Genomic DNA, 27,789 nt, shown 5'->3' with positions numbered 1-27,789 from the left:
AAAATGCATTTCTTTTCTCTTTAAGTGTTTTACTCTTCATAATCCTCCATAAAACTTGAAAATGTCAGTCATCTAGATAATTGAAAACACATAATAAATATAATAGTTATATAGTTGTTAAATTAACTACTGAATACATTTAAAGAAAAAAGTTTATAGGAAAAAGGTTTTTTTCCTTCTAATTATGCATTAAGGAAAAAAAGAGAACATTTTACAGTTGGTGAGGTTAAAATATTCTCTTCTGTTTAGTCTTTCATCTTGAGTTTTGAGAAGATGAACTACCATGTTTATCATACTTATTTTGACCTTAACCTTTTTTTAATGAAAGAGACTTAAAATGTCCCAGCTGGCATGTCTCCCACTGTTGTGAAAAAAAAAAAAAGAAAAAAGAAGAAAGAAAACTTTGAGTAGCTCTTCCTGTGCAGTAGTTGTAGCAGGCTGAATAAAACCATATAATGTATTAAGCAGAGTCAGTAATCTGTTACTTAGAGATGGAATTTGAGACATGTCTTGCCCTGAGTTTGTTATGAAACCCATAAAGAAACACAGCAGAGCAAAAAAAAAGCATAAAACATATTAGTAAGTTTACAAAACCATGAAAATATGCTTTATTTCTATGATTTTGCATCAATAAATACAATCTCAACAATCATCATAACATCTTTATAATTTTGATGTAAGGTAGTTTGACTCAGTGCAAGGTTTATGTACCAGACCATTAGGTTTGAAGTAGGAAATTCTCAGTTTTTTTAGTAGAATTTACAAAATAAATCTGTACCAGCTAGAGATCTGATTCAAGAAACATTATGGAAACCTCTGTACATCACCTACAGAAGCAATAACAGGTTTTTAACAAAATTACAGGTGAGAATTAGCTCTGGGAATATGTTCTGGTATAAGGATCAAAAGGGCATCACTTCACATAAATCAGAAGATTCTCCATTGGTGCAAAAGTTAGGAAATGCAAGGATTATCCTTCTTTTTTAATTACTTTATTTTTTTTTTCGCATGTGTGCCTTGCATGAGATTTGAAGGAGATGAGGTGTAGTTATCTGGCTGTCTATATCAGATGTCTTTTAGTGAATATTGGCTGAGAGAGCTTCTGAATGGAGAACACCTTGCTCCAGATCACTTCCAGACACATTGGGAACCAGGGTAAGGCTTCCCAAATAACAGCAGCATTTGGTGGGGTCAAAGATGAGAAATAATTCAGTGCCTTGGGTCTTATTCTATTGATGAGCATTCTGTGCTGGTACTCAGAACCTGAAATGTATCCTTTTACTTTTTTGGCAGTTCCTGCAATTTTAGAAGAGTAAATTACACTTTTACCTTTGGAACAGAGGGAGAATCAAGCAGACATACCCTGTAGCTTATGAATAAGGTTTAGGAATAAAAGTTTTAGTCACTCATTATAGGCATTCTTCCCCTAAAAGCTGTTGGTAGCTACACATGCATGTAAAACTTGTGTATGTTGCTGATTATGTTATATGCAGAATGAGAATTTTATCTAGATAAAAAGTTCTCTTAGAGTACTAGAAAGTGTCCTTCCTGGCTCCATTAAAATTATCCATGCTTTATAGGAATCACTGCTAATTAGTGCAATATAAAGTTCTTGAAAGCCACACATCAGCAAATGCATGCCCTTGTGCACTGATGTAACGTGTTGGTGTAACAAGGACTTTACTCAATGTGCTCAAAATCTGTGGGAAGTTCCTCTGGATTATTTGAGGTATTAATAACTGTATTTCAGCTGTTCAGCTCTATGTCTCAGCTTTTCTGACTTTAGGAGAAGGTGAACAATTTTTTTTAAACAGGACTTGAATTTGTATGTCACCCTTGAAGTTGTGTGCAGTTGTGGCAGCGACCTGGAAGGAGCTGTGACTTTGGTCAGCCTTGTGGCATCAGCCTGCTAAGCCTGGCTTAGCCTGATACACTATTGGACCAGAGGGACAAAGGATTGTGAGTAGGAGAGAGATTCAAGGCTTGTACCTCAGCTAGTTTATTATTTTTGGTAAAAATCATTAATGTTGATGGAGTAAGACTGGCAAATTTGTTCTTCATAAATGATCTGAGGCAATTACAGGTTAATATTCCAGAAACGTATATTTTTTAAAAAACCTGTCAAGTAGCAGTATTTTTTATTCCAGTCTCTTCTAAAGAAGTAAATGAATGAGATATCTATCTAATAAAGTACTTCCTAGAAAGCTGTCAGTGTCCTGGTAACTTGAAAAAACACCCTCAATGAATATTAAAGAAATATAGCATATGTAGGCATTAGATGTTCATTATCATATTAGTAGATATCCTAATTAGTTTTTCTCTTTGTGATGCTATTGCATGAGGAGTAGCTAGTGGTAAAGTGATGTTTAAAAGCTTGGTCATGGTGGCATTCTGTAACAGTCACTTTTCAACACACTTATAGTGTTTCAATTTGCAAATTTTACATACTGAAAAAAAATCAGTTCAGCAAGCTGCAAACTTTTAAAGACTTTAAATCTGCCAAATTATAGCCACTTATTTTTGCCTGACATATTTTCAGCTTAGACCCACATAGGAGCTGCCAAACTTGTTTCTTTTCATTACCTGTTCTATGTCTGGCTCGAAGTTTAGATTTTAGAAAATGGAAAAAAGCTGTTTGTGAAATCACAAGGCTCTTGAGCTCTTAGTTTCCTCTTAGTATCAACGTTTATTTATTTAGGTTTGGGCTGGGTTTCAAAAGATTGAAATTGGAAACAGAGAAGGTGACTCTGAATACCATTTATCTGTATGTAAGCGAACATTCAATGTACATTTAATTTAAAAAATTGCTGTTTCCTACAAGAGGGAGATATTTTTCACATTGTTAAAACATTTTTAGAGGTCACTAGGTGGTCATGTCACCAGCAGGGAGTTTTTGTTTGGCAGGCTGCATTAGCAGTTAGTAACAAATGCCTCCCATGATTCTGTGTTCAAAAGGAGTTGCTTTGCAAGTAACAAATACTTACAACCTGAGAACTGAAGTATAAAAAGTAGTGACAGGGGAAAATGTTTGGAAATGTAAAACAGCATCTTTAGTGGCCAAATTGGAGTGTTTAGGGAGTTGAAGATTACATATCTACTTTATACTTGAGCTTGGAGTTTACAGAAGCAATAATATTTTCACTACTGCATTTTTGAGTCTCATCATTTCTAAGGAACTGTAAATTTGCAGCTTGCAGAAGTCCTTGGTTTGCACTGTAATTAACTCTTTCAATATAATTGTCATCAGAGCCTTCACACTCATTTTAAATTTTGTTTCCTTATGTGGATTTGCATATTTTATGAATGCCTATAAATATTATGACTTAATCTTCCTCAGATTCAAATTTTTTTAAAAATTGAAAAGAAATAAAACTGAATAACACCAAGTTCATATAGAAAGTTTGGCTGAATCTACAGTGGGAGAGAATGACAGCCATGTTTGAGAAATTCTTTGTAATCTCTGCTGTTTTTCTGGATTGAGATATGGTGTGTAAATATTTGCTAGTGAGAGTACAATGGTATTTGGAAAGTAAAAGTACTGAGAGTTTCACTGAATAGATATGTTTGTCATATGTGTAATACATTTCATTTTTAAACAGATGTCATGTCATTTATAGCTGGAACAGCTAAGGATTTCTTCCCTTAAATATAGGGTTCACTTTTTCCTGATAAATCTAATAGAAATGTTCTGGTTATTCAAGTGAATCATTCAGGCCCATGTCATCCCATGTCATCCCATGCAAAAGAAATCAGGGAAGGACTCTGAAGGAGCAGAATGCCCATGGTGATGCTAATCTGAAGCAGCTGCTTGACTTAGGACTGCTTTGATTCACCCTTAAGCTCTGACCCTGGCACCTCTGATGTTGTATTGCCAAAATCTCCACAGTCCTTAGGCTTTATGCACTCAGATGTCCTTGACAGGCTGGCTGTATTTTTCATTTCAATTGACCTTGTCCAGAGGGAGAACCTCTTGGTAGGAGAGGATCTGTTGGTGGACACACTGCCTTCCCAGTTTCACATGAGGTGCACCTTCTATGGAGAGTCTGCAAGGGAAGGACAAAGCCAGAACTGGGATGAATGGGACACATGTGGTCTTTTCCTTGGAACCTGGAAATATGTGTTTTCTTGAAACAGAGCTTTGCACTCCTCCAAGAGCATCTTGTGTTGATGGACAGTGCTGAAAGTCTGCAAATGGAGATTCTCTGAAGGATGGCAGGATGAGATCTGCAAGTAATCCCATCAACTCACCTTTACATTTAACTTCCACAGGAAGGAAACTCTAGAATAAATGAGATAGGAGAGAGTTGCTGTGCCCTCTGATCCTGTGACCTTGTTAAAACCAGGCCCCTAGTCTGGATGAGCTGAAGAATAATGTGCCCCAGCTGTGCAGGCTGCACGGAGCATAGGGAACCAGGAATCTTTGACCAAAAAAGGTGCTTGGAAAGGCACTTTAGGCCAATTGATACCACATGGTGACCTTATGAGGACTAGAGTCCTTGGGGTCCCTTTTCAGAATTAGACTTGGACCAGATCTAGCAGCTGGATTTTTTTACTCTGGAGGGTTGCTGTGGTTTAGTAAGCTATACTATTGCTGGTCTGTATTGAATAGGAAAAAACCCCATGCCTGGAATTCTCAATATCTCTATTTTATTATACTCAGAAGACGCATTCTGATAATTTTTTCTGGGGACTCCTGGCAGGAGCAACACGAAACTTAATCCTTACCTCAAGTTCTGCAGTACTAGAGCAGTTTGTGCATTACTGTGGTTAGGACTCATGAAGGTGCAGGAGAGCATTTTCACAGGTCCATGGGCCACTGATAGATCAAGCAAGGAGCAGAGGACTTGTGTTTTACATGTGTGTGTTTGAGTGTTACCTGTTGCTCTAAAACCTGCCAACAAGCCCTCCTGTTCCCTGTTTCAGTGTGGACATCCTGCTCAGGTGAGCTGGTCTGGACCCTGAGAGAGACGGTTTTGTTCATTATTGGGATGTAATCACACAACCCCTGGAAGCAGTGACTGTGCTGCATACTGACCAGCCTATGACTAATGAGATTTACTTAAAATATTTTCTTGATTAGGATTTCCTAAACAGTGGTTTTACCTGATTGGAATAAAAAACAATAAACTCAGTACAAGAGTTTTATGGCCCTTTGTAGATTCCTCACCACTTCTGTTTCTGTGCAAAAAGGATCTGTGGGATATATTGAATATTTTTCAATAACATAATTTTTCTTTAATCAATTAGGCTGAAGTTACAGGTTTTTTAAAGAATATGTTGGCACATATTTTACTAGGTACATTATGAAATAATTTCAGATATGTGGGTTTGTAACTGTATATTAAAGAACAGTAGATCACCTTGAAGGTGGCAATTGAAAATTGATCTGTGAGTCATTAAATGTTGGGAAATGCTATTTTTTCTTTTGGGAGCTTCTCTCCTCCCTGCAGCAGCTGAGGTTTCGCTGCTGGAATATATTAATTTAAGGGGATTTGTATTAGATCAGTCTTAAGGAAATGAATGCCACAGCTTTTTAACCAGCACATTTTATCAAATCTTTAGCAAATTGCCAGTGAAGGGCAGTAGTCATTGCCAGTAATCATTTCTTTGTGGACTTGGAAATAGTTCCTGAGTCTGTTCTGTTACTTGAAAAAGTAAGGCCTCTCTCCACAATCAAAACATATGTTTTTGTCCTTGGAGGAATTTAAGGTGTTTCTGGAAAGGAGTTGGGGACACAGTTGGGGTTCTGTCCATCACTCAGTTCAAGAATTGATCATTTTTAAATATACTCTTAAATTTTGGGTATTGTTTTCAGCAGATTTTGATTGTGCTCTGATTTATTCATTTTACTGCATTATGACTGCTGGTTTGGTTACCAGATAATGACACAAACTTAATAATGAGGTACTACAGAGAGTAAACTGCTCTGATGAGCTCTGCCAGGTAGGTTTTAGGTTTATGCAGTTTGTTCATCAATGGTCTGTATATCAGCTGGCTGGAGCTGGGGCTGTTGGGGCACATGGGGTGGAGATTCCAAGCCAGCCACCTTCCTGGCCAAGGGACAGTGCTGGCACAGCTGCAGGCAGCAGAGGAGCTGGTGGTACTGAGATGAAGTGGAGGTGGCAGCAGGACCTGCTAAGACAGGAGAGAGGTGGGAGCAGCACGGGGCTGTGAACAGGCAGGGAATCAAGCTGGAGCACTCAGTTGGACGTTACTCCTTAAGAGATTTTCAGATGCAAAGGATTGGCAACTAGTGACATTGCTTACAGTCAAATGGAAAGAACTAAAAAATTAATCTCTATTGAGTATTCCAGATCCATCAAAATTTCACTGGCTAACACCAGGATTTGGTTATAACCAGTAACAGTTATTCTACCTGTTGAAAAAATAGCTATTGAGGAGATACCTATTAGCAGTTCTTTTATTATATTCTGCATGTTTCTTATTCACTGTAGTGACTACAGAGAAATAAAAAATTTCTTTATTATATGAGTGTCTGAGACAGTGTTTTCTTAGAAAACATATTTTGGAAGTATTGTCAACACATGTGAAACTGTGTTCCCAGACACTTTGCTGATTTACTTTTCACTTAGGTAGTCAGCACTGATGTGATGAGTTCCTTGTTCAGATCTCTTGCTTCAAGCTACTCTGCTTCCTGTGCATGTGAACTGAATATGTCAGCCTTTATAAACATCATATGGACTTTGTTCCTCCCAAACAATTGTAGCTGTTAGTAATTGTTCATTATAGAGTAACTTCCACTAATGTTCAGAAGCATGGAAGTAATTTGGGGAGAAACATACTTTGTTCCTTTGTACTCTGCATATTACCAATCTCTGCCTTAAGGATAAGCTGAAGTCAACTGTAGAACCATGGGCAGTGTTCAAAAGGTAGCTTTAAAATGAGTAGAAGAAACAAACTAACTATGACTTTGCCAAGTTTTTAATACTTGAATGTAGTTTTAAATATTTTTATTTTACATAGTGTTTCCTACATTTAAAAATACCTCAGTTCTTTGCTAACTAGAACTTTGTTTTCTGTTGTTAAATCACAGTGTTTTGTAATGAATACAATAATGACCTGCATGCTTTTCTCTTTTTTCAGAAAAAAATAAGACAGACGTAGATACAATTTCATTGTGCTTGATCCTGATGTGATTTTTGGTTTTTGGTTGATCCTCTAATCCAGAAAAGATAATGCTGCATTCTCTCTTTCAGTGTCTTTTTGGCAAGTTTTTATGTTAATTTCTTATTTGGGGAAGTATTGTTGGAGCCAGCTAGCGTGGTTCTCATATGCTTTAAAGTAATGGCTAGGATATTTCACATCATTTTGTATTCTGAGAGTGTGCATTTTCTTTTGTACTGCAGTGCACATTCAGCAGCAAAGGTACCTGCAAAGTTGAGTTGTAGTGACTAAGGAGGTCCCTTTTGTGCAGCAGGAAAAAAATCCTACACCTACTATTGTATCTAGGCTTTGATGTGGTTACTTCTGGCTTTTTTGAGCAGCTGAGGTGCCATTATTTCCTCCCACCTGTACTGAATCTGGGCTCATTGCAGAAATTAACAGCTGCTGTTTTATTTCTCATAGCAATGGCACTTCTATTAGCATTCCTCCTTCTAGTGACAGCTCATCTGAAAATGGATCACATTATTTGTGTGAGTCACAAGGCCACCCGGATAGCAATTCCAGCCAGCATTTTCCATAGCAACTACTTGGGCTGATTCTGCCACAATTCTTTCCAGATGTGCTGTTGATTCAGGTAATGTTCAAAATCCTGCTCAGAATTTTTTTTTTTTTTGGTCATGGATTCTAGAGCTTATCCATGGTTGCAGTAAGTGCAACTTTGTACAGAGTTTAACAAAAATCAGCCATGGGCATGCAGAGGCCCCAGAACATGTCCTTTATTTGATTCTAAAGAGTTTTTTGTTTTGTTTTGTTTTTTTTTTTTAATTGCTGATTTTGGTTTTCTTTCCAAAAGCACTATTGGTTTTTGTTAGATGTACAGTCCATGTCTTACATTTTGGAAGGAATTTATAGATACCACAGCCATTGTTGAAATTCAGCAATTTCTATTAATTCAAATGTTCTTGCAAACATACCTCTTGTATCCTCTTGTATCCCTGGGGAAACCTGACTTTGCTATCTGACCTGTGTTTGGTAGCTGCTTCTGGAAAAGTCTCAATACCCTCCCAGGGAGATTCACCTAGGTTATTTTAACATATAATGAGAATACCCAACCAGACCAGTCAGTTTCTGGCACATACCTGCCTGATAGCTTGAGAAGGAAGTGTTCTAACAATGGAGAGAGATGATAGACAAAATATTGACAAGAAAGAAGCGCCAGTTTGATTGATCTACCCAATGAACAGTATGAGCCATATGGTGTTTTAATTCTAGTTAACTGATTGTAATAATTTCAAAAGTATCATCTAGTACTGATTTTCAGTAGCCAGTGTAGTTTATGGATTAATTGATTTTATTATCCATTTTTAGTAGAATTTGAACCAACTTGATCTGAGCCCAAAAGCAAAGCCTTTTTTCCTGGAATAACAGTCCTTCAGGTTAAGAAGTTTTGCTAAACACTGTCAGAAATGTTGCTGAAATCATCAGGGACTTCATGTGTTGGTTGGCATGATGTGTAAAAAGTTGTTTATGAAGACTAAACATGCTACAATTCATTATGGAACTATATTAAGATATCTCAGTTCTGTTGTTTCTACTGTGCTGACTCTTTAATGCCATTCCAACATCCATCCTGTGGGCTGTAAACTGGATCAGACAATGGTTTGTACCTCTTTAGTCTGCTCTGAGAAAGCACAAAGTGTCAAAGTGAGCCAGGGTGGGTTATTTTAGAGCTCCAAGACTCTACATATGCATTTTCTAAAATGTCTCCTTAGTCAGAAACAGATTTCCAAACAGTTAACCCACCAAAGAAGATCAATGAGGAAACCTCTTTATGCCAAGTTGAATCATGTGAGGTCTTCATGCTTCTGGCAATGCTTGTGAACAGCTCCATTAGCAGGGAAGTCATATAATTAAATAACATCATGTGGTATCCTATCTCTTTCATTCTCAATCTTTTAAGAGACTAATTAGAGAAATATTTGTGTGCTGCTGCCTAATTTCCTCTCTTCTTATAAATAAAATATCTTGTTCCTACTCCAGGCTTTCATTGTCTTTACTAATATTTTCTATTTTATAGTTATTCATTTCATGCTGTATTTTGGGTGTGCAGTTTTTTATTAAAAAATGAAATTTGGGGTTTTTTTCTACTGAGATGGGGCAGGCTTTGAATAAATATTTTCTGATACAACATTTTTAGGTAATTGGGTCTTTAGATATCCTGCACCAGAATTGTGGCCTGCTATTAGAGAAGAAATAAAAAAATCTTATTTTCTTTATCCAGGTGTTTAGTTTTTTTTTTAATATTAGCCCCAGTAATTATTGGTGTTAAGACTTGTTTTCTATGGCTTGTTCCAGTAGTTTCAGATATAATGAAATTATATGAAATGAACCTAACATCATATGTTATGTTATATCATATGATATGTTATCAAATGTTATATCAGAAATTATATGTTAAAGTTTCTTCTGTGCCTAGCAATACCATACCTTTTTTTTTAATATCACATTTCTACATCTCAGTGTTATATGTCTTTGACTCAAATATTTTGAATTCTCTGCAAATTCATTAAAACCATAATAGCTCTTAATAGTAACATTTTTTCCCTGCTTAAACCTTTATTTGGCAGTTCAAAAACATTACTATTGGAACTATATTCTAAAGATCAAACCATTCCTCCTCCAAAGCACTTTTATCTTTGTCTTCTATAAACAAAAAAAGCGGTGTTGAAGGATGAGGGGGCTGACAATGACAGATTACCTGTAGCTTTGTTTTCCTGTTTAACTTGGGTGGACCCTGTGCAGTGCCATGTTGTGCTGTAACACAATCCCATGTGCTCAGATCCCATTGCTCCTCCCTGCAATCCCCATTTCTGCCCTGCTTTGGGCTGTGGCACAGAGCAGGCAGAGGGATTTCATCCAAGTGTTGGTGACATTCCTGTGGAGAATCAGACAAAGCCAAATGAGCAACAGGAGTCAGTTCCAGTAAAATGCTGCAGAACTCAGGAATAATTGTCATCTAATTTCTTCTGCTGTGCTTTGCAGGACTGTGAATTATTTTTTTCCTCTGTACTTCTCACACAATCTGAAGGTTGTTATATCTACTCCTGTGTGAGCTATGCTGCCTGTTTGAATGAATTGATAATGCAGTGGTTATGGAAGCATGATCTGTGAAACTCAGGTGTAATTGCTTTCACAATGTCTTTTCTAGGCCATCTGTTTTACTTATCTGTCATTAATAAATATAAGTTATCAAGACATCAGGAGTACAATGTTATAGGGCTTGAAAAAGTTCCAAGAATTGAAAGGGCAGTTGAGTGGCTACTTCTTACTTGAAAACTAGTCCTGAAAGATGGGCATGAAGTTCCTTCTTTGCCTTTTAAAATCTGGATTAGTTTTTTTTTCCCTAACAAAGGACCTATATGCACATTTCAAGTTGCCATTAAGGAGGAGAAAAGTGATAATAATTTGAAATTGCCCATGTAAAGGCAATGTGGGAGATGTAAGTAGAGGTATGATTATGGGAGTAATGAACTGTGGCTCTGGGGAGGTAGAATGGAGAAGGACAGATGGATAATGAAGCTGTTTTGTCAAGAAACCCTTGAGGTTATTCAGAATCAGGTCCTCTCGTTTGCTCCTTTCCTTTTACTCTGAAATTTCATGTTAGGAACAGACAGATCTTCCCTTTTCTTCCTGATTTTAGTCTAATCTACATCTAATATAAAATGAATACAGGTGTAATATAGAGGCTATTTGTTGTCTGTCTCACATAGTGTAAGCACTGATATTTCATCCTCACACCTGCTTCCAGAAGAAGACTTGATCAGATGGGAAATTCAAGATTTGATACTTAGATTATGTGAGGAAAAGTGTTTGGTGGGTTGGAGTGTGGAGTGGGTGTGTAAGAATAGGTCCCCCTTTTTCTGTCCCACACTTAATGGAGCAGCCCTTTCTTGCTGTGTTTGGGCTGTGGAGCATCAATAGTTGTCTGTGTTTGCTGTTAAGGGAGCCAGGACAACCCAAAATGCAATTTCATGCTCTCTTTGTCTTCTGAAAGTATTTCAGAGGGGTTTGTTCTTTGAATACAGTGCAAGATAATTGTTCATTTAAAAGGAGTTATCTATAAATGTGCTTTTGTCAAGCAACTGGAGAGATAAATTTTCTGTCAGAAAAAGCTTTAAAATACCAATAATATTCTGAAGTTTATTTTCTAAGATGCATGCACATCCATAATGGATTAACAGCATGTTTTAACAAACCATTTATTTGCTTTGGGAGTGACAGAGAGAAGCTGTTTCAAACAGGATCTCTCATCACTGTCTATCTCTAGTCACCTCCTACTGAACTTAAGGTTGAATACCGGGGGTCACAAGGGAAAGAAAACAATAATTAAAGTGAAAAAGTTGATTGAACTGTTTTTTGGGGCTTTTTTTTGTCCTTCAGTATGATTAGCATGTAAGAAGCTGGCTGAGTATTGTACTGTATATCATTAGTTCAAACATTTCTGACTTGATTTAGCTTTATTAGTGACTTTCTAAATTGCGTTTCTGTATTTTGTGGAGAACAGCTTAAATAATAAAGGCAGTAAAAGTTCTCATTAGAAGGTCTTGTTTCTATAAATCTTAATCTTGGAATTCTGCTAGGTTACAATAGGACTGTTTCTAAGAACTCACCCCACCTCCCAAAAAGTTGTCATGGGTTCTTTTATTAAAGCTCAAAAAATTATTCTTAGACTAACAGAGGTGGGGAGTAAGGCAGGAGTGTTTACAGAGCTCACTTCTAAATTGACTGTGATAAGTGGCAATGCAATGTATTATGATTAGAGGTTTCTGGGAGACTCTTTAAGAAGGTTAACTGCAAGGCAGCTCTCAAAAGAAAGCATTTATCTTAGTGGTCATCCTTCAGTGTTTTATACTACTGAGATTTTTTTGTGGGTGGTTAGAACCATTTTTTTGTGTTTTATTAGCTGTATCTTGAATACCTCCTACTAGCTGAATGACAGTTTAGGGTTATTAAATCTGTTCTTAGTACATTTTTTTATCCTTAGTTAATCTTGACTAAATATATGCTAGTGAGCAACCCTTTTCTCTCAGTTGTTGCCCATATTTGTTAAAAAAATTATTCCATTTGACATTTGTTTAGGCTGAAGTTTGATAAAATACTGTATACAATATACTTTTTCGGTTTGGCATTCAACAGAGACTTTCATGGATTTATTTCTTCTTGCATTATCTTATCTTCCCTTCTAGTATGCTAAGACTTCCTTTTCTTATTAAGTAATTTTTTCACTCCAGGACAGATGCTTTCACAAATGCAAACTCTGCATGTGTACTGCTGGAGATCCCTAAGATTGCATTTTTCAGTTGTTACGTAACATTTATAATTGAGTTACTTTGCTATCACCTGCTCTCTCTAATCCTAAGTAAGGAATTTTTTTTAAATTCATATTTTTATTTGACACTACTTCCAGTGACTTTACTAAAAGATTTATATTATTTTATACTTTCTGTTTGTTTAAAAGCTATCTCTCTTATCAGACTAATAATTGATCATTCCTGCAGGGAAAGGACTCTTTGTATTTGACTATCCCTGAGGAATGGCCATTATCATTACACCTTGGCTAGATATTAGGAGGAAAAAATTTTCTGCTTTCTTCTGCAATTTATGGACATTGCTTCTTGTTCTGTGTGCCATGAATATAGAAAAAAGTAGTTCTGTTTCAATTTGACATAGCATTTTAGGCTCTCATGTTGTCACTCAAAGACTATTTATTGTAGTTTTTCCTGATGTTTTCTCATCTGTCATTTCTCTGCCTTTTCCCACATTTTTCAGAGTACTGGATTAAGTATTTCAGCTAAGACCTTTTGTGTAGATGAAAAGACTCACTTCTGCCTTGCAATCTATTTTTGTTTTTATTTCTTAGTATGATACTTGCCTTATTCACAACGGATCACCAATATGGAACTTCTCCTTGCTCTTCTAGACAGCATCTTTGGTTTGGAAAGACCAATTTTATTCCTGTCTTCGTGACACATGAAAATTCCCCCATTCTGAAGCCTCACTGAAATGTAACAAATAGATTTTTCTAGTCCATCATTCATTAGTTAATGAAAACATTGTACAAACTGGTATCTTGGATAGAACACAACTTGTGTAAATTCCTGGCCATCAGAGTGGTACTGTTTCTTTCATCTGTTCTTTTCTATTGTATATGAAGTGACATTAAGTATAATCAGATTTTGGTGCAAATTTCCTTGGTACCTCTTAGTGGAAGCACTGGGACTGTCAGCCCAGATCCCCCAGCTGTGAGTGTGCTCATTAGGAGACTGTTGTATTCACGGGCTCTGTGTTAGGGAGACTTGGCCTGAGGTTGCTGTGGGTTGTTGCAGTCAGCCTTTGCCGGGGAGGAGAAATTTCATTGCAGAAGTTTTGCTTTTCCAGGGAAAGTTTTTCCGTTCCCTCCTTGCAATAAGCAGCATATTATGGTGGAAAATACAAGTTGGGAGTCCTAGGAATTACTTTATGCAGGTGAAAGAAACATTGACAGAATATTTACCAACGTGGAGCATTTGCTGTTAGGTTTAATATATATTTTTTAATTTGAGGGTTTACTTACTTTTACTGTGAAAAGTGAGACTGGTTTTTTTTTTTTTTTTGGTGTTAAAAATACTACCCTGATATTTGTATAACAGATTCGTTTGCCAAAAAAGAGAGGAAAAACTACTAATAACAAAAGGGATTACTCTTTATAAATATTACTGTTAAAGAATGTCATTTAATCCACTGCTCTAATAAATTATTTTAAAATGTATTTTATTGCTATAATTTATTAAACAATAAGGAGACATTTTGGCTGCAAATAGTGATAACATCTCTGTAAAACTGTATTTGGATAGTCATTTTTTTTCCTGACACAGTAGATAATTAGGAATTATAAATTATGCTTACACTCTTAGGCACGTTAGCTGAGAGTGTATCAGGCTGTATGTTGTTATTGGTGCCAAATCAAGTCTTGATTTTCAAAAATTCTAGCACTAAAACTCAAGATGAGTTTTATTTTCTAGAAGCAAAGTAGAATTGTATGCCTTACCTGAGAGATTTAGGTAAAAACCTTGCCACCAGTTTACATTTCTGAATGAAGTTATGTTGTGTTTGTAGGTGAGGAAGTCATTATTGCCAGCCACTTTGCTGGCATCTTAACCTTGTTCCTAGTGGCCAGATAATCTCATTTCAAATGTTTGCTGCAAAAACAGTGATGTTGTTTTTTTAGCAAGGTCACTGAATAGCTAAAATAAATTTCTTCTGTCCATAAGGTTTTGTTCTTCCATAGAAAACTTGAAATATGATGACAGGCTAGCATAACAACTTTCACAGATGAGGGTAAACTATGTGCAATATGTAATCAATAGGATATGATAATGTGGAGATCCTGATCTGTCCTGAGAGGCAACTTCACAAAAGCTTGGATCTCTGCACTTCCACTGGCTCACAAGTCTGGGCAAGGTCTTTTTCCACCTCAGTCTTCCAGGGACTTAGTGGGGGCTGGATCCTAGGTCATGCAGGAGTAAAGGAGGAAATGGTTTCCTCAGGTGCTCTTATCACAACCTGCATCTTTACTTTGTACTCTGAAAAATAATAAGAAAATCTTTGGGCTTCTTTGTCTTCCCTCTGAACAGAAGTAATTAACAAGAATTAAAGCAACTGACCTATCATTTGGTAGAATAGACCAGCTATGCCAACATCTTGTTAACCCGGATGCCAGGTTCAATGGCATTTGTATTTGAGGTTATTGCAGTTGAGGTTATCCATGATAATAAACATGGATAATCTACTGCCACATCCAGGAATATGTCAGTGCAGACAGGTGCTGTGCCCACCCTGGGCAGGCTGTGGGAGCCAGCCCCAGTCTGGAAGCTGTCAGCACGTTGTGTGGCACCATGGCCAAGCTCAAACACCTTTTCTCTCAGATGAGGCTTTGCAGCTTCTCAACAGAGGCTGGCACACATTTGGGTGGCTCCAAGGGTCCTGGCAGTGTGAGTTTGCATTTGATGTGTTCATCATTCCCTGTGGCTGGGGAAGCACTTCCCCAGAAATCCCCACCCTTGTGTCACAAACTCCCTGCTCCATTTAAATTGACTACAAAGATTTAAAAATTATGCTGGCAATAATTTTGGGGGGGGCAGTTTAAACACGTATGTGCTGTGGGTTTGATTCAAACCTTGCAGTGTCTCAGTGGACCACTTGTGGTGTCATTTGACAGCAGTTATTTCACATGACTATGAACCATCATTTCCTGGAAGTGCTTGATATGAGTCATTATTTCCGGGAATAAAGTGTTTGGTTACATGTTTTCCAAATCATTTTCCCAAGATAGGAAAATCCCCATCAGCTGAGAAAATACATGCTAGGGTCTGCAAAATTTTGTGGGTTTGGTGCTGCAGAATCCAGAGTGCAGATTTTTTAAAGCATGTTGACTGGCTCTCCTCTCCCATGCAAGGTTTCACCTCATCTGTTACTTTAAAGTGGAGTGGAGAATGTTGCACAGCTGAGCAGTTAACATCACAAGAATGTGTGATCATTTTGGCTGGCAGTCAAGAAATATGGATGTGACTGAATCCTATTATCAGATGTTGAAATGATACCAAATAATTCAGTAGTTCTGACTCTTCTTCCTCACTAGTCAGGTTTGTGTTTTTACTGCCAATTTAGAGGCAGTGACATCATCTAAACTTCAGAGAAGTAAAATTTCATTATAGCTTCATGTCCTTTTCAACCTTTAATTTAGTCCTTTTATTCAATTTTTGGCTTTTTACAGTTGTAATATGTGTGAAATAACTATATATCATTTAAACCTCATGGGTGACGAGTATTTACTGTGGAATTTGCTGTTAGAGAGCAGACATTACATTGGCGCTGGCTGGCGTGGATTTAACCAACAACAACTTAAGAACATAATTTTAAGGATTCTAAAGCCTTGGAAATTCTGAGATGTAGGTTTCTTTAACACACAATGAAAATAGGTAGGTTTGTGATGGTAGTATTAATGTTTAACTTGAGATATTATAACTGCAGCATTGTTGCTCTTCTAACTTTTCTCAGTAATTTTATGGCAGCATGCTCTCAGAAAACTGCAGAGGAGTGAACCTGATTTAATTTGGAGGAACATATTCTATGCCTAGATGCAATGATGCTGTTTCCTTTTCTGTGCTTTTAAAGTCACAGGATACCTTTATTTCTGCCAGAGACCTTGTGTTATCATGACTGACATCTGTGGGGGAGGTGAGGCCCTGGGACAGGGTGCTCAGAGCAGCTGTGGCTGCCCCTGGGTCCCTGGCAGTGCCCAAGGCCAGTTTGGCCATGGGGGCTTGGGGCACCCTGGGACAGTGGAAGGTGTCCCTGCCATGGCAGGGGTGGCACTGGTAGGCTTTAAGGTCCTTCCCAACCCAAACCATTCCAAGATTTTATGATAAATTCCTTGCTTTCTGCAAGTTCAGAGTAGAGTAGCAAAACAACTTTTCTTTCTATTTTTGATGCATTAAAAATCTAATATTTTAATGAAAATATTATGGAATAGGTACTTAAGCACAACATGTGAACAAACTGAGAGTCTTTTACAAATTACTACGCAGCAATTTTTATGTATTATTATGAGGTTTATAAAAAAACAATGTACCTATATTTCATTTCAAATTAGCATTATGGATATGCAGCCCCTCTGATACGTATTTTTGTGTAATATTGATTATTTAAAATAATTCGTAACTATAATTTAAATTAAGACTGTTGGAGTCTTACAGCATTCTCTTTTAAACATCATTTAACTGAGATTTGAATGAACAAGACAGAATAATAAATGAGACTATTAAAGTGTATGAATAAAATGCAACTGTTTATCTAAAATTGATCCATGTCGCATAACTTTGCCTAAAATAAATGGGTTGTTTTTCTTTGGCTCCATCAGAAATATTGTCCTATAAATATTTATATTAATACATTAGGAACTTTGAAATAAAAGTGAAATAACTTTCTTGACATTTTTGCTGGCAAGCAAAGGACTGTGACAATTCCAAACATTTAGCTCACCTTGACTGTATGAAGTTCACGAGCTGTATTCTTACATTTATTAGCAGTTGGAGCCTAAATTAATTTATGATTCATTTATCCATGTTTATTTTTTAATGATTGATCTTATATAGTTCTGGGGAAAGGCACAGGCCATAACATATTCTTTTCTAAAAGCTGTTAGATATTATGTGCTCTTTCTTGGCTGATAAGTCATAGTCTGTCTCTGAATACGTTGCAGAAGGTGAATATATTTCTTTTATTTATGAAATTAAAGGACAGATTATGGCCTTGCCAGAGCATGAGCATTTTAGGGTATAAGACACTGCAAGATCTGTGCTTTCAACTGCATGTTGTAAAAAATTGCCTTTGTCTTATGTCCTCACAAACTATTTGTGATGTACCCCTGTGAGTGTCTGTGTTATCCCTTATTATCTGAGCACTGTAAGATTCTGTTTGCTCTCTAAAACTGAGGGGTCAAGATTGGAAAGGAAATGATCTCTCGTGAACAATCTGATCAAAAAACTTGTATTTCACTTTTAGAAATATATTTTTGTATTGACACAGCACATGAAAATAAATCCATAGATAAACATGTAAGTAAATATGAGGAAGATATCCAGAGATTCCTGCACTGAGAATCCTAAGGTACCAAGTTAACAGGATAAAAATTGGTTTTATCTGTATCACTTTGCTTTCTATTTTTCAGTCTCTATGATTGGCATAAGTCAAAAGAGATTTGTGTAAGGTATTCTAGAATTCAAGAAAGTGAATTACAAAAACAATCAAAGATTTTTAAAAGCAAGACATTTCACAGAACTGTTGTTAGATATCATATTGTAGTAAAAGAGACTGAAATAAATTGCTGATGAAGCAAATAATGAAAAGTCTATACAGAGAAATTTTTGGCTAATTAATTTATTTCATGATTGGGTTAGACCTGGTGATGTTTGCTATTTAAAGGGTTCAGAAGGTAGGTGATTGTTCTCCTAGTGACTGAAAGAAACATCTCACATAGTGTGGTATAGCTGTATATATTCTGTTTTAAATGAGAATTTAACAATTTTAATTTTATTTATTTTATCAGACAGGAAGCTTTGCTTGCTGCAATTAGTGAAAAAGATGCAAATATTGCCTTGCTTGAGCTGTCTGCTTCAAAGAAAAAGAAGACTCAAGATGAAGTAATGGCCCTTAAACGAGAGAAGGACAGATTAGTACACCAGTTAAAACAGCAGGTGGGGAGACTTTACTTTTCATACTTTCATGGCAACAGAAAACTGGCACTATTTTCATTTGTACTGTTTTATGCTGATGTCCTTTTGGAAGTGTTCAAGCCAGGTCTGACCTGTGTCAGCAGTTGCACAAGGTAGGATGTGTTCCATTTAAGTGTTTATTGCTTCTCTGGAGTTGTTAAGAATTAGCTGCACATTTACTTGGCTCACATTATATGCAGCCAATACATTTTGTTTTCCCTCTTCATATAGTTTCCAACCTTCTTAATTCTGTGAAAGAGGACAGGAGATGCTCTTTGCATGAAGCAAGAGTCCATTCTGTTGACTCATTTTAACCTGCTCTTGTTGAGTTATTTGCTTATCTGTTGTAAAGTAATTGTGTTTTCAGAAGGCTTCAGGCGCTCTGAGAGGTTATCTAGAAATTGTGATTATCCTTGAAATTACTTCTCAAATGGATAAAAATCACTGTGTCTTCAACACTATAAGTAATTTGAGGTTTAAATAAAACTACTTAGTTAAAAAACTCTCTAGAAACAGATATCATCACATATGTCCTGGCCATGATGCAATTGTCAAGAGGTCAGTCAGCTGCCCGGGATACTTTTCATCCAAATCTATATGATAGATAGGCAGATATGCTGCATGCTTTTTATCACTTCACTGTACTGTGCTGCACCAAAGCAGATGATGTTGAATTCCAAATAATTTCAGGGAGTTTTGGTTTGCTTTGGAAAAGAGAGGGTACTTGTTTTCTTTTTTAGATATCTCCCCTTTTTTACCTTCATCTTAGGTTACTGAAGAGTAAATGAATACCCCCCTTTGCTATGTTCCATGATACCTTTAAATATCATGGGTGTTTAAAAAATGTTCATCAGACAACTGAGAACTGTTTTGTTGTTGTGCTTGTTTTGTTTTGGAGTTGCACCTTTAAGCTATTGCTGGAAAGTGTTCAAAACATTGATTGGTTTCTTCAGACAGAGAGAAGGAAGAGGATTGCTAGACAAGCATTGTGTTGGAGAACTTCAGTTAGAATTGTAACCAAATACTTCAAATACCTCCATTATTTATAGCGATAAAGATCTTCAGTAAAGCTATTTAACTAGATTAAATTGATGCCAAAATAATCTCCCTGTTATCTCAGACACCACAAAAAAAGAGTCACCAGGAACAGGAATGTGGTTTAACTAGGTCACCCCTTTATTACACTTAAGAATTATCTGATAATAGAGGTTGTAGACTTCACTCATACTTGTTTAATCCCTTTGGGGAGCACTGTCCACCCCCAGAGGTTTCTCATGTGCATCCAGCACAAAGGTTTGCTCTGACTGTGCTGGGCAGGGCCGGGGCAGATTCCCTCTGTGCGATTCAGTTCCTCTCCTTCCTTGAGAGATGCTCTCTCTCAGTATGTTCCTGATTCTCAAGAGCCTCAGTGAATGTTCAGCTGCAGCCTTGCTTGTTTTCTTCTGCTCTTATTTGTCCCATCCTGCATTTCCACAGCTGTTACACTGCTGAAAGGGAGAATTCAAAAAAGCCCTACTTCTCCAGCCTAATGTGATTATCAAAGGAGAAATATTTATAAATATTAGAAGATGAATCACTAGATAATGCTAAACATTAACATAAAGCCCTAAATTCATCCCTCTTCTATATTGTAAGAGGAATTTTTGCTATGAGAGGCAAAATAACATGTTGGTCCATGATAAAAACATTTGTATTCCTCTCATGTATTCCTCCACATTTTCTGGCCTTTGTGAATGTTGAATAGATTAAGACATTGATTTTAAAATAATTTGTCACAATTTTTCACACTGCAAAATAAAAAGAGTCAGGGAAATGAAATATTCTGCCTTTGTCAGGAAATGGGAATATTTATGATTCACTTTAATAAAGCTACAGATAGGCATATCATATTTTGAAGAATAAAATGTTATTAATATGAATGAATTGAGCCATCTTTTCATGGGTTGTGACTGTGTGAATTTAAGTAAAAGTTCTGTTATTTTTAAGCTGGAAGAAGAGAATTGTTTTTATGTCAAAACCTAGATAACCTAGAAAAATTATTTGTATCACAGTGTATTCAGCTGTAAAATTAGTTGTAATAATTCTGACCTCTGTGTTGCAAACACATTTTCTCACAAGAAACAAACATTTAATTGTAAAGATTTAAATACAATTTAGCAGCTGCAATCTGTCAGCTAAATATTTATTGTTTACTGCCTAAATAATTGGGAAGCATAGTAATACACTCCCAGCAAAACAAAACCACTGGAATTGCTTTGATTCATCCACCAAATGCTATATTTTGAGAGCTGTAGAACTTTGTAGCAGGCTTTAAGAACCCTTTCAGTAATACAGTATTAAACAAAATTACCATGTGGGCTTGGCTGAGTCATTACATAATGTGCATAATCACCCTGGCCAAGATTCCTTTTGAGAATTCCAAGAAGGTATTTTTAGATAAATTTGTACTGTGATGCAATCATTCATGAAATAATTAGCTAAAAAGTCAATTTTTAGAACATCTCAAGAGATTTTGGGAAGAGCAGAAGACACTGCTATGTTACTGATTCATCCTGAACTTGGATACTGAGAGAAAACGTCCCAGTTGTCTCTTTTCACTTCTAGGATATATTGCCAAAAATGTAAGTGCAGTTGGCCAAAATGCAAGGTCTTCTAACTCCTTGAGAGCATTTTATTTTTCTTCTCAAAACATGAAATTAGAAACCTTTCCAGTGCTCTCAGGGCTGCAGGTGTACAGAATGCTCTGGCCAGAGGCAAAGCTGGTGTTTGGCAGAGTTTTTAGTTCACTGCTCTATATTTCATCACATCAACATATTGCTAATGCAGCAGAAAGGGTGAGAAACCATCAAGGAATTTAAAAAATGTGTGTAATCACACTTTCTCAGCAAACTAACAACTAGCAATATTTTCTCTTGCATGCAATACACAGAATTATTTCTTACTAATTACCTTGTAAATATTTTAAAAAGCTCTTTCACCAGCAAATGAGTAAAGTGGAATTGTAGGCAGCATGTTGCATTACATATCCTGTTCTAGTTAAATACTTCAGAAACCTTGCTACTCTGATATTTATGGTGGTGATATCAAGCATTCAAGAAAAACAAAATACCCCAAATTGTATTTTTCCCGATAGATAAATTCAGCTTTATTGCACTGTGCATTTTATGATATTGAAGGGGTTTATTTTACTGTATGAGCAAAAGAATATTACTAGAAGTTGTTGTGATTGTGATTATTCTGGCAGCCCAAAACATTTTTCTGCAGCACTGTGAATTAATTAATTAATTAATTGCATTTAAGCTCTCTGTATGTCTAGCCAGCATGGGAGCAGAAAAGTCCTGCACTGTTTTTTTACAGCGTCATTACAGACATTGTTATCTGCAGCAACTCTGGGGTTGGTTCCTAATCACTGTTGCTTCAGTTTCTGATGCCATGCATCTTTCTGATTGCCTTGAGTTTCACAGGTGTCAGTATTATAGGACCCCATATGATTTTATTCTTTTTGTTGTTGATGTTCTCATTGCTGGTGTCATTGTATTGCTGCTGTTGTTGACACAGATCTGCTTCAGACAGACATTGTGCAGTTTAATTGTGCAGTATCACAGAATAGAATCCATGTTAAGAAGCCATTCACATTGGTACTGCAGGCATAATTAATTGATCACTCTGCTGCTTTTTTACCTCTTCAGTTTGTGCTGTTTACCATTAGTCATAATCTTGGTCTTGTTCAAGCTTTAAGCACCTAATTGTGAACAAAAGAGAAGTCTTGAGACCCTTAAGTCACGGGGTTTTTTATTGCACTTATGGTACCCAGGTTCTTTGTTTATTTTGGACAGGTAGGAATAGATGTTCTAATAACTTCATGATCAACCTGGTTATTTTTTCCTTAAAAGTTCTCAGAAAATGTAGTAAAATGTCTTTTACTCTCTGATTTTAAATCTGGCTATTCAGATCCCATTTATATCAATAGAAAGCATTCAGTGGCCTTACTGTCTTTAAAAAAACCTTTTTAGTTGATACTTTTCTATTAATTAGAAATATCTAAAGTAATATTTCTGCACCTCTTAACATTGGGGTTTATTCTCCTAATTTTTAACCTGATTTATTTTTGAATCTATGGTTTTGAACGTGGGTCAGGACAGTCATTGCAAATTGATTGAATCTCAGTTTTGCCCAGTGCAGTTTCCTGTAGGGCTGGAAGTGCAGAGTGCCGCTTTTCCCTGTAGTTTAACACAGGAGGGGCACAGGGTAGGCAAGGCAATATGTGAGTGGAGCTAAGAGCCTCTGCCTGAACAACTTAATCGAAAAAATACTGAATATGTTGGCAGCACTCTCATAACACTTTTCACATATTCTCAGTAAGATTTGACACTTTATATTATAAAATTTGATGGACTTGGGTCATGGCTGGATATGGCATCACTTTTTCCTCCTTATGCTCTCAGGAATCCAAAGTCTTTTGCGTGGTATTTTTACACAAAGCATTTCAATGGGAGGGGCTTCTTTAGCCTTTAGCAGTCAGCCCCTGAAAGCACCACAAGCTTGGTACAAGAGCCCTTTCCTGCTTTAAAATCTGTTTCTGTTTGTTCTCTGTTCAGGATTTTTTAATTCTTGAAGGATCTGTCTTACAATTTAAGCCTGGCCATGGCTCAGGGCAGCCTTTTTTTACTGGTGATAATCTGGTCTTGAACTTATCCTATAACTTTATTCAGACAAATGGTTTAACTTCACTGAGACTGCAAATCTTAAATGGAAAAAGTAGGTAATGCAGATATAAAATAATATATATATTAACACTGAAACTTTTGTAATTCTGGATCTGGCTTGCTTGGTAGGTGAAAATGGTTATTAAGTACCTCAAATAAGAATAGTAAATATCTCTATTACAACAATCTGAACTCCCAAGCCAAAAAGATTTTTCTCTATGTGACATGTTTTAAACAAATCCTTATGTTCTACTGTAATGTACCCCATGATAATAAGACTAAATATAGTTTAACACTCGATCTCAAATGCAGTGCTAAGTAGCCAGCTATTAAAAAAAATACTGTAAAAAACTGGTTGTTAGATATTTCTGATGCTGTAATTGTGGATAAAACTGGTAATTCTGACAATCCAGCATCAAAAAGAAATTAGCTGTATATAAGGGGTCTCTAGGTGGTGTGATGTTATCACCATTTCAGTCCATATTGAAATGTACAACCAGTGTATTGAAATGTATGTTTCATTTAGCAATTTTTGTTGCATACAATGTATGCAACAAAATGTAGTAATTTCAACTTAAGCTATATTTTGTGTATGATACAAATGGGAGACCTGGGCTTGTATTGAAATTGTAAAAAGTACAGCTGAAACTCACTAATCAGACATTAAAGATGGTGAAAAATGACCAGTGCTGCTAATCAGAGATTTGCAGTTTCTAAGGTCTTATTTAGCTGCTGAAGTTTCTGATTCATGTCTGGTTTTAAATAATTATTATGGGGAAGTATCTTTTTAATGAGTTATTTCCTGTTGTAAAAAGGAAAAAAAGAGACCCTTCCTTCTTCTGTTGCTTGTCTGTTTTTAGCAGGACCTGGCCTGAGATGTCCTCAGGCAGCTAGAGTTTCAGAGCTTTAATTATGCTTTTTAACCCACTTCTTTGTGTCTATGTTCTTACATACTTCTATGTAATTACCCAGGTTAGTAGTAGGACTCAGACAAATACCTTTAGCATGACTTGAGCCTATATATTACTGAGTATGCTGTATTATTACAAGATATTTCCTGTGCTTCAAGCCATACTTTTAATTCTCAGAGCTTTAAAAGACTTCAAAACCACAAATTCTAAATGCAGGAAAATGCACAAAAAAAGTCAGACAGTCCATGTTCTATTCAGCATAGCTTTGTTTAATCACAAGTGTCAGAAAAGTTGAAATTTGGCCTCAGTACTTTAGATAAGTGTCTGCTTGGCACTTGGAAGTGCTGCCTGTCTCTGTCTGCCAAGTGTCCAATGTCCCAGCTGGTGTTTGGGAAGCTGTTGTCCTTCAGCTTGTGAAGAGGGAGGCTTACTCTGAGCTTTAGCTTCTTTCAGGGTAAGTCAGTCACATTTTGTCATCTTGCAAAGCAGCAGGTGTAATGGTTGTTCATGCCAGTTAAATAGTGCTCTAATTAAAAAAGAACTGAAGTGTCTGTAAAGCTTCTATGCTCACGTTCAATACTAAATTACCAGACCTAAGTCTCTGAAAAAATTTACATAGAAGTTGCTTTGCAGTGCTGCAGACAAGTCAGAGTATTAATTTGTCCAGCAATTGATTTTGTATTTTCCCTGGGTGGAATTTTGGATTTAATGAAAACTTGGAAAATAGTCAGTACCTTTTCTTAATCCTGATTTTCTGTCCTGTGTGGGCAGACAGGGCCTGAACATCAACTGCTCTGGGTTACCTGTTACAGATGATAAGAATTCTAAGTTTTAAATGTAAGACCATCATGTGAGTTAACTAAATACAGATGTGAAAAAGATAAATATGTATACTTTCTTAGCATGAAAAGTTGACTGTGTTCCTTATATTGTATGGAACAGTTTTATCCTTAATGAGGTAAAACCTAAAAAGAGTTAAATGCAGAGTAGCCAAGCTTTTCTGCAGTGTGCTATCATGCACACTCTGAGCCTGCATGCATCCTGTCTCTCACACTTTCCAAGACAAGGCATACACTATAACAGGAAAAGAAAAACATGCTTATTAGCCCATTTGGAATTTTAACAGGGAAAAATTTGTGTTCTTCAATGGAGGCAAGAAACAAAGCAGCAAACCCGTGTTAAAATGTAGTTAAGAGTAAGAATATAAGAACAGATTACGTTACAGGGATGTTATAAAAAGAAAATGCATAATTAAAGCACTCAGTAAAACATAACACTGCCCCATGGTGATGCATTCCAACACCCATACCGTTATGATTATCATACTTATTTAGCATTTGCAGTTGCTGGTTAGTTAACATACTGCTGTGTTTTTTGTTATCTTTCACTTACTGATGAGTGCTGGCAAACTTAAGAGTCTTAAGCTTATTTTTTTCCATTGGAGTTTTCTTGGTGTCTAAAATCTCCCTACATAAGCAACGAAGAAGCCTGAATTGAATATTATTGTATATTTATACCCATTGAAGACAAGAGTATAATTTATTTTGGAAATAATTAGCATGATGTTGTTAGTATTACACTGTTAAACGTGGCCTGAATAATTAGCATTAAGTAATACAATCTCTGGAAGTCTATCAAGTCCACTTCTTCCATGCAGCTGTAATACTGGCAAAAGGTCCTTCAGAGCAATAACAGGTTAACAGATCCTCTGGCTGGTGGAAAAAGGACCCTTCTGTCAAAACCATACTTGATGGGTGTGTTTTAACAATTTGTCTCATTTCATTGTGTGCATTCAAGAAAAGTGCTGCCATTAAAAATGGAGCAGTCTCAAGCTTTGGCTTTGTAGCACTAGCCTTGGAATTTTCTTTTCTTCTACAGCTGGATAGTTAGTGAAACAGTGCCCCAAAGTATATGAAAAGTTTAAACTGAAACATTGCAAAGGGCTCTCTCCTAAGTATCTTTTCTAGATGGCAAATTAATCTCACTCTTTGGCTTCTTTTCCCATCACTTGTGCAGGATGCAGGTATCTCTATAGGCTTGAGCTGTTAAAGCAGGGGGAACAATGACAGTGAGGTTGAAGATGATTTTTAGAGGCTCCAAGGTTGGAACTTGAACTTGTTATTTTTGATTTCAGAAAAATATTTAGTTAAGATGAAACAACAGAAGTGGAATAAAGGAAAACTTGATGAAGAGGGTTTTTAAAAAAAATAAAAAAGGATTAGTGAACTTTATTAAGTTCTGGAAATACAGGCTTTAAATGGCATTTAATTCTAGTTTTCTTTGTAGCTTGTGTTGACTCTTTTGTTGTCAAAAGTCACCATAAGGGTTATTACAAGCACAGGATTCTGTGGTGCTTTCTCAAATGCCTTTTGTAGCTACTTTCCAAGACTGTCTTTCTCTGTGGTAGTCTACATTGTTTTATTGTAATATTTTGGGGTACCATTTTTATAAAGTCTTGATTGTATGCAAACTTTTATAGTCACTTAAAAGATTGTGAGTGACAAGTGTAATTTCTTGAACTTTAGGGGTGTGTGAGGGCAAGTACAGCATTTGCTGTCCAACATTTAATGAATTGTAACTTGTCAAATAAATCCAGTATAAATTGTATTCCATGGCAGTTTGTGATTTCTGAGTTGTGCAGCAGTAGAAATGGTAAGAAATTCTTCCCTTGTGTTGAAATGACAACAATTTTCAAAGAATGCAAAAATGCAAATTGTTCTAATGTGAAAACTGATTTTATTTGGAGAGCATAAGGCCAGAGCTGGCTTAATTAGCAAACATTTTTTAACCCTCATGTCAATGCGACTCAGGCTTGAAGCACTGGATTCATACAGGAAAACCAATTGCAGTTGCACGTGCTTTCATTAAATCTAGATTCATTCCAATCATTTCTTCATGCAGCTTCTGGATAAACTTGGTGAACTCTGTAGTCTGGAGAATTAAATTTTTTTAGATCACTCCCCTTTTCTGTTTCTAAAATATTGTATCAGGAGGAAAAAAGCTCAGACAAAATCACCTGTTATTAAAAATTGTGAAGACTAGAACTAAATGCCTGCCTTATGAAATTTTCAGAGTTTTTTTGCAGAATTATAAGAATGCTTTTTTTCAACCAGTGAGATTGCAAGAAAAAGAGTTTGTGTCATTAAAGACAACAAGAGGCCATTGCATAATCAAACCATGAATGTGGGTCTCTGGATTTTGAATTTCGTGCTTTAAGAGTTAGACCCCAGGATAGCTCCAGGACAGCCTGCAGGTTTTATATCTGCCTCCTTCTCATTTCGGGAAAAATCCTACCCTATTGAAAGTGAATATTCTAGAAACTTCAAATTCCATTAAATGAAGAGAGATTGAGAAGAAAATCCAAAGGAAAGTAATAGCTATTGAATTGTATTACACCTATATCCCAGAGCAACAAATCTTATTATTTTTCCTCATTTGAACCTCATTCATGAGAGTTGTGTTGTTAACTTGATCCAGATGACAGATGAAAGCATAGTTCCCTATTGCCACCTTGCTAAAATATTTTGCAAAAGACAGCTTTAATATTACAGTTTTACAGTTACAGATTGCTGTTAAGCTATTTAGTCTGTTACCAGTCAATCAAAGACTTTCATTTCACTTTGGTATATCCTTCCTTAAACTCAACAGACTTTTAGGAGGACAAGAAATATCTGTCAGTTTTCTTGCAGTGCTAGGTCATAAATTCTTTGGTAAGGGGGTTAAAAATTCAGTTAC

The 27,789-nt window shown here is 36.3% G+C and overlaps 1 protein-coding gene across 1 annotated transcript in view; it reads left to right on the top strand.

The window, feature by feature from the left end:
• Positions 1 to 27,789, top strand: part of ERC2 (ELKS/RAB6-interacting/CAST family member 2) — a 402,854-nt gene that overhangs the window by 254,441 nt on the left and 120,624 nt on the right. The window contains exon 14 of the mRNA XM_084214527.1: positions 18,272 to 18,419. Within this exon, the coding sequence (XP_084070653.1) occupies positions 18,272 to 18,419 (148 nt within the window). The remainder of the gene's footprint in view (positions 1 to 18,271; positions 18,420 to 27,789) is intronic.

This window comes from Fringilla coelebs (genome assembly GCF_963513975.1).
Source record: "Fringilla coelebs genome assembly, chromosome: 13".
Classification (NCBI taxonomy): Eukaryota; Metazoa; Chordata; class Aves; order Passeriformes; family Fringillidae; genus Fringilla; species Fringilla coelebs.
Note: the sequence above shows the minus strand (reverse complement) of the source record. Positions and strands in the feature narration are given on the sequence as shown.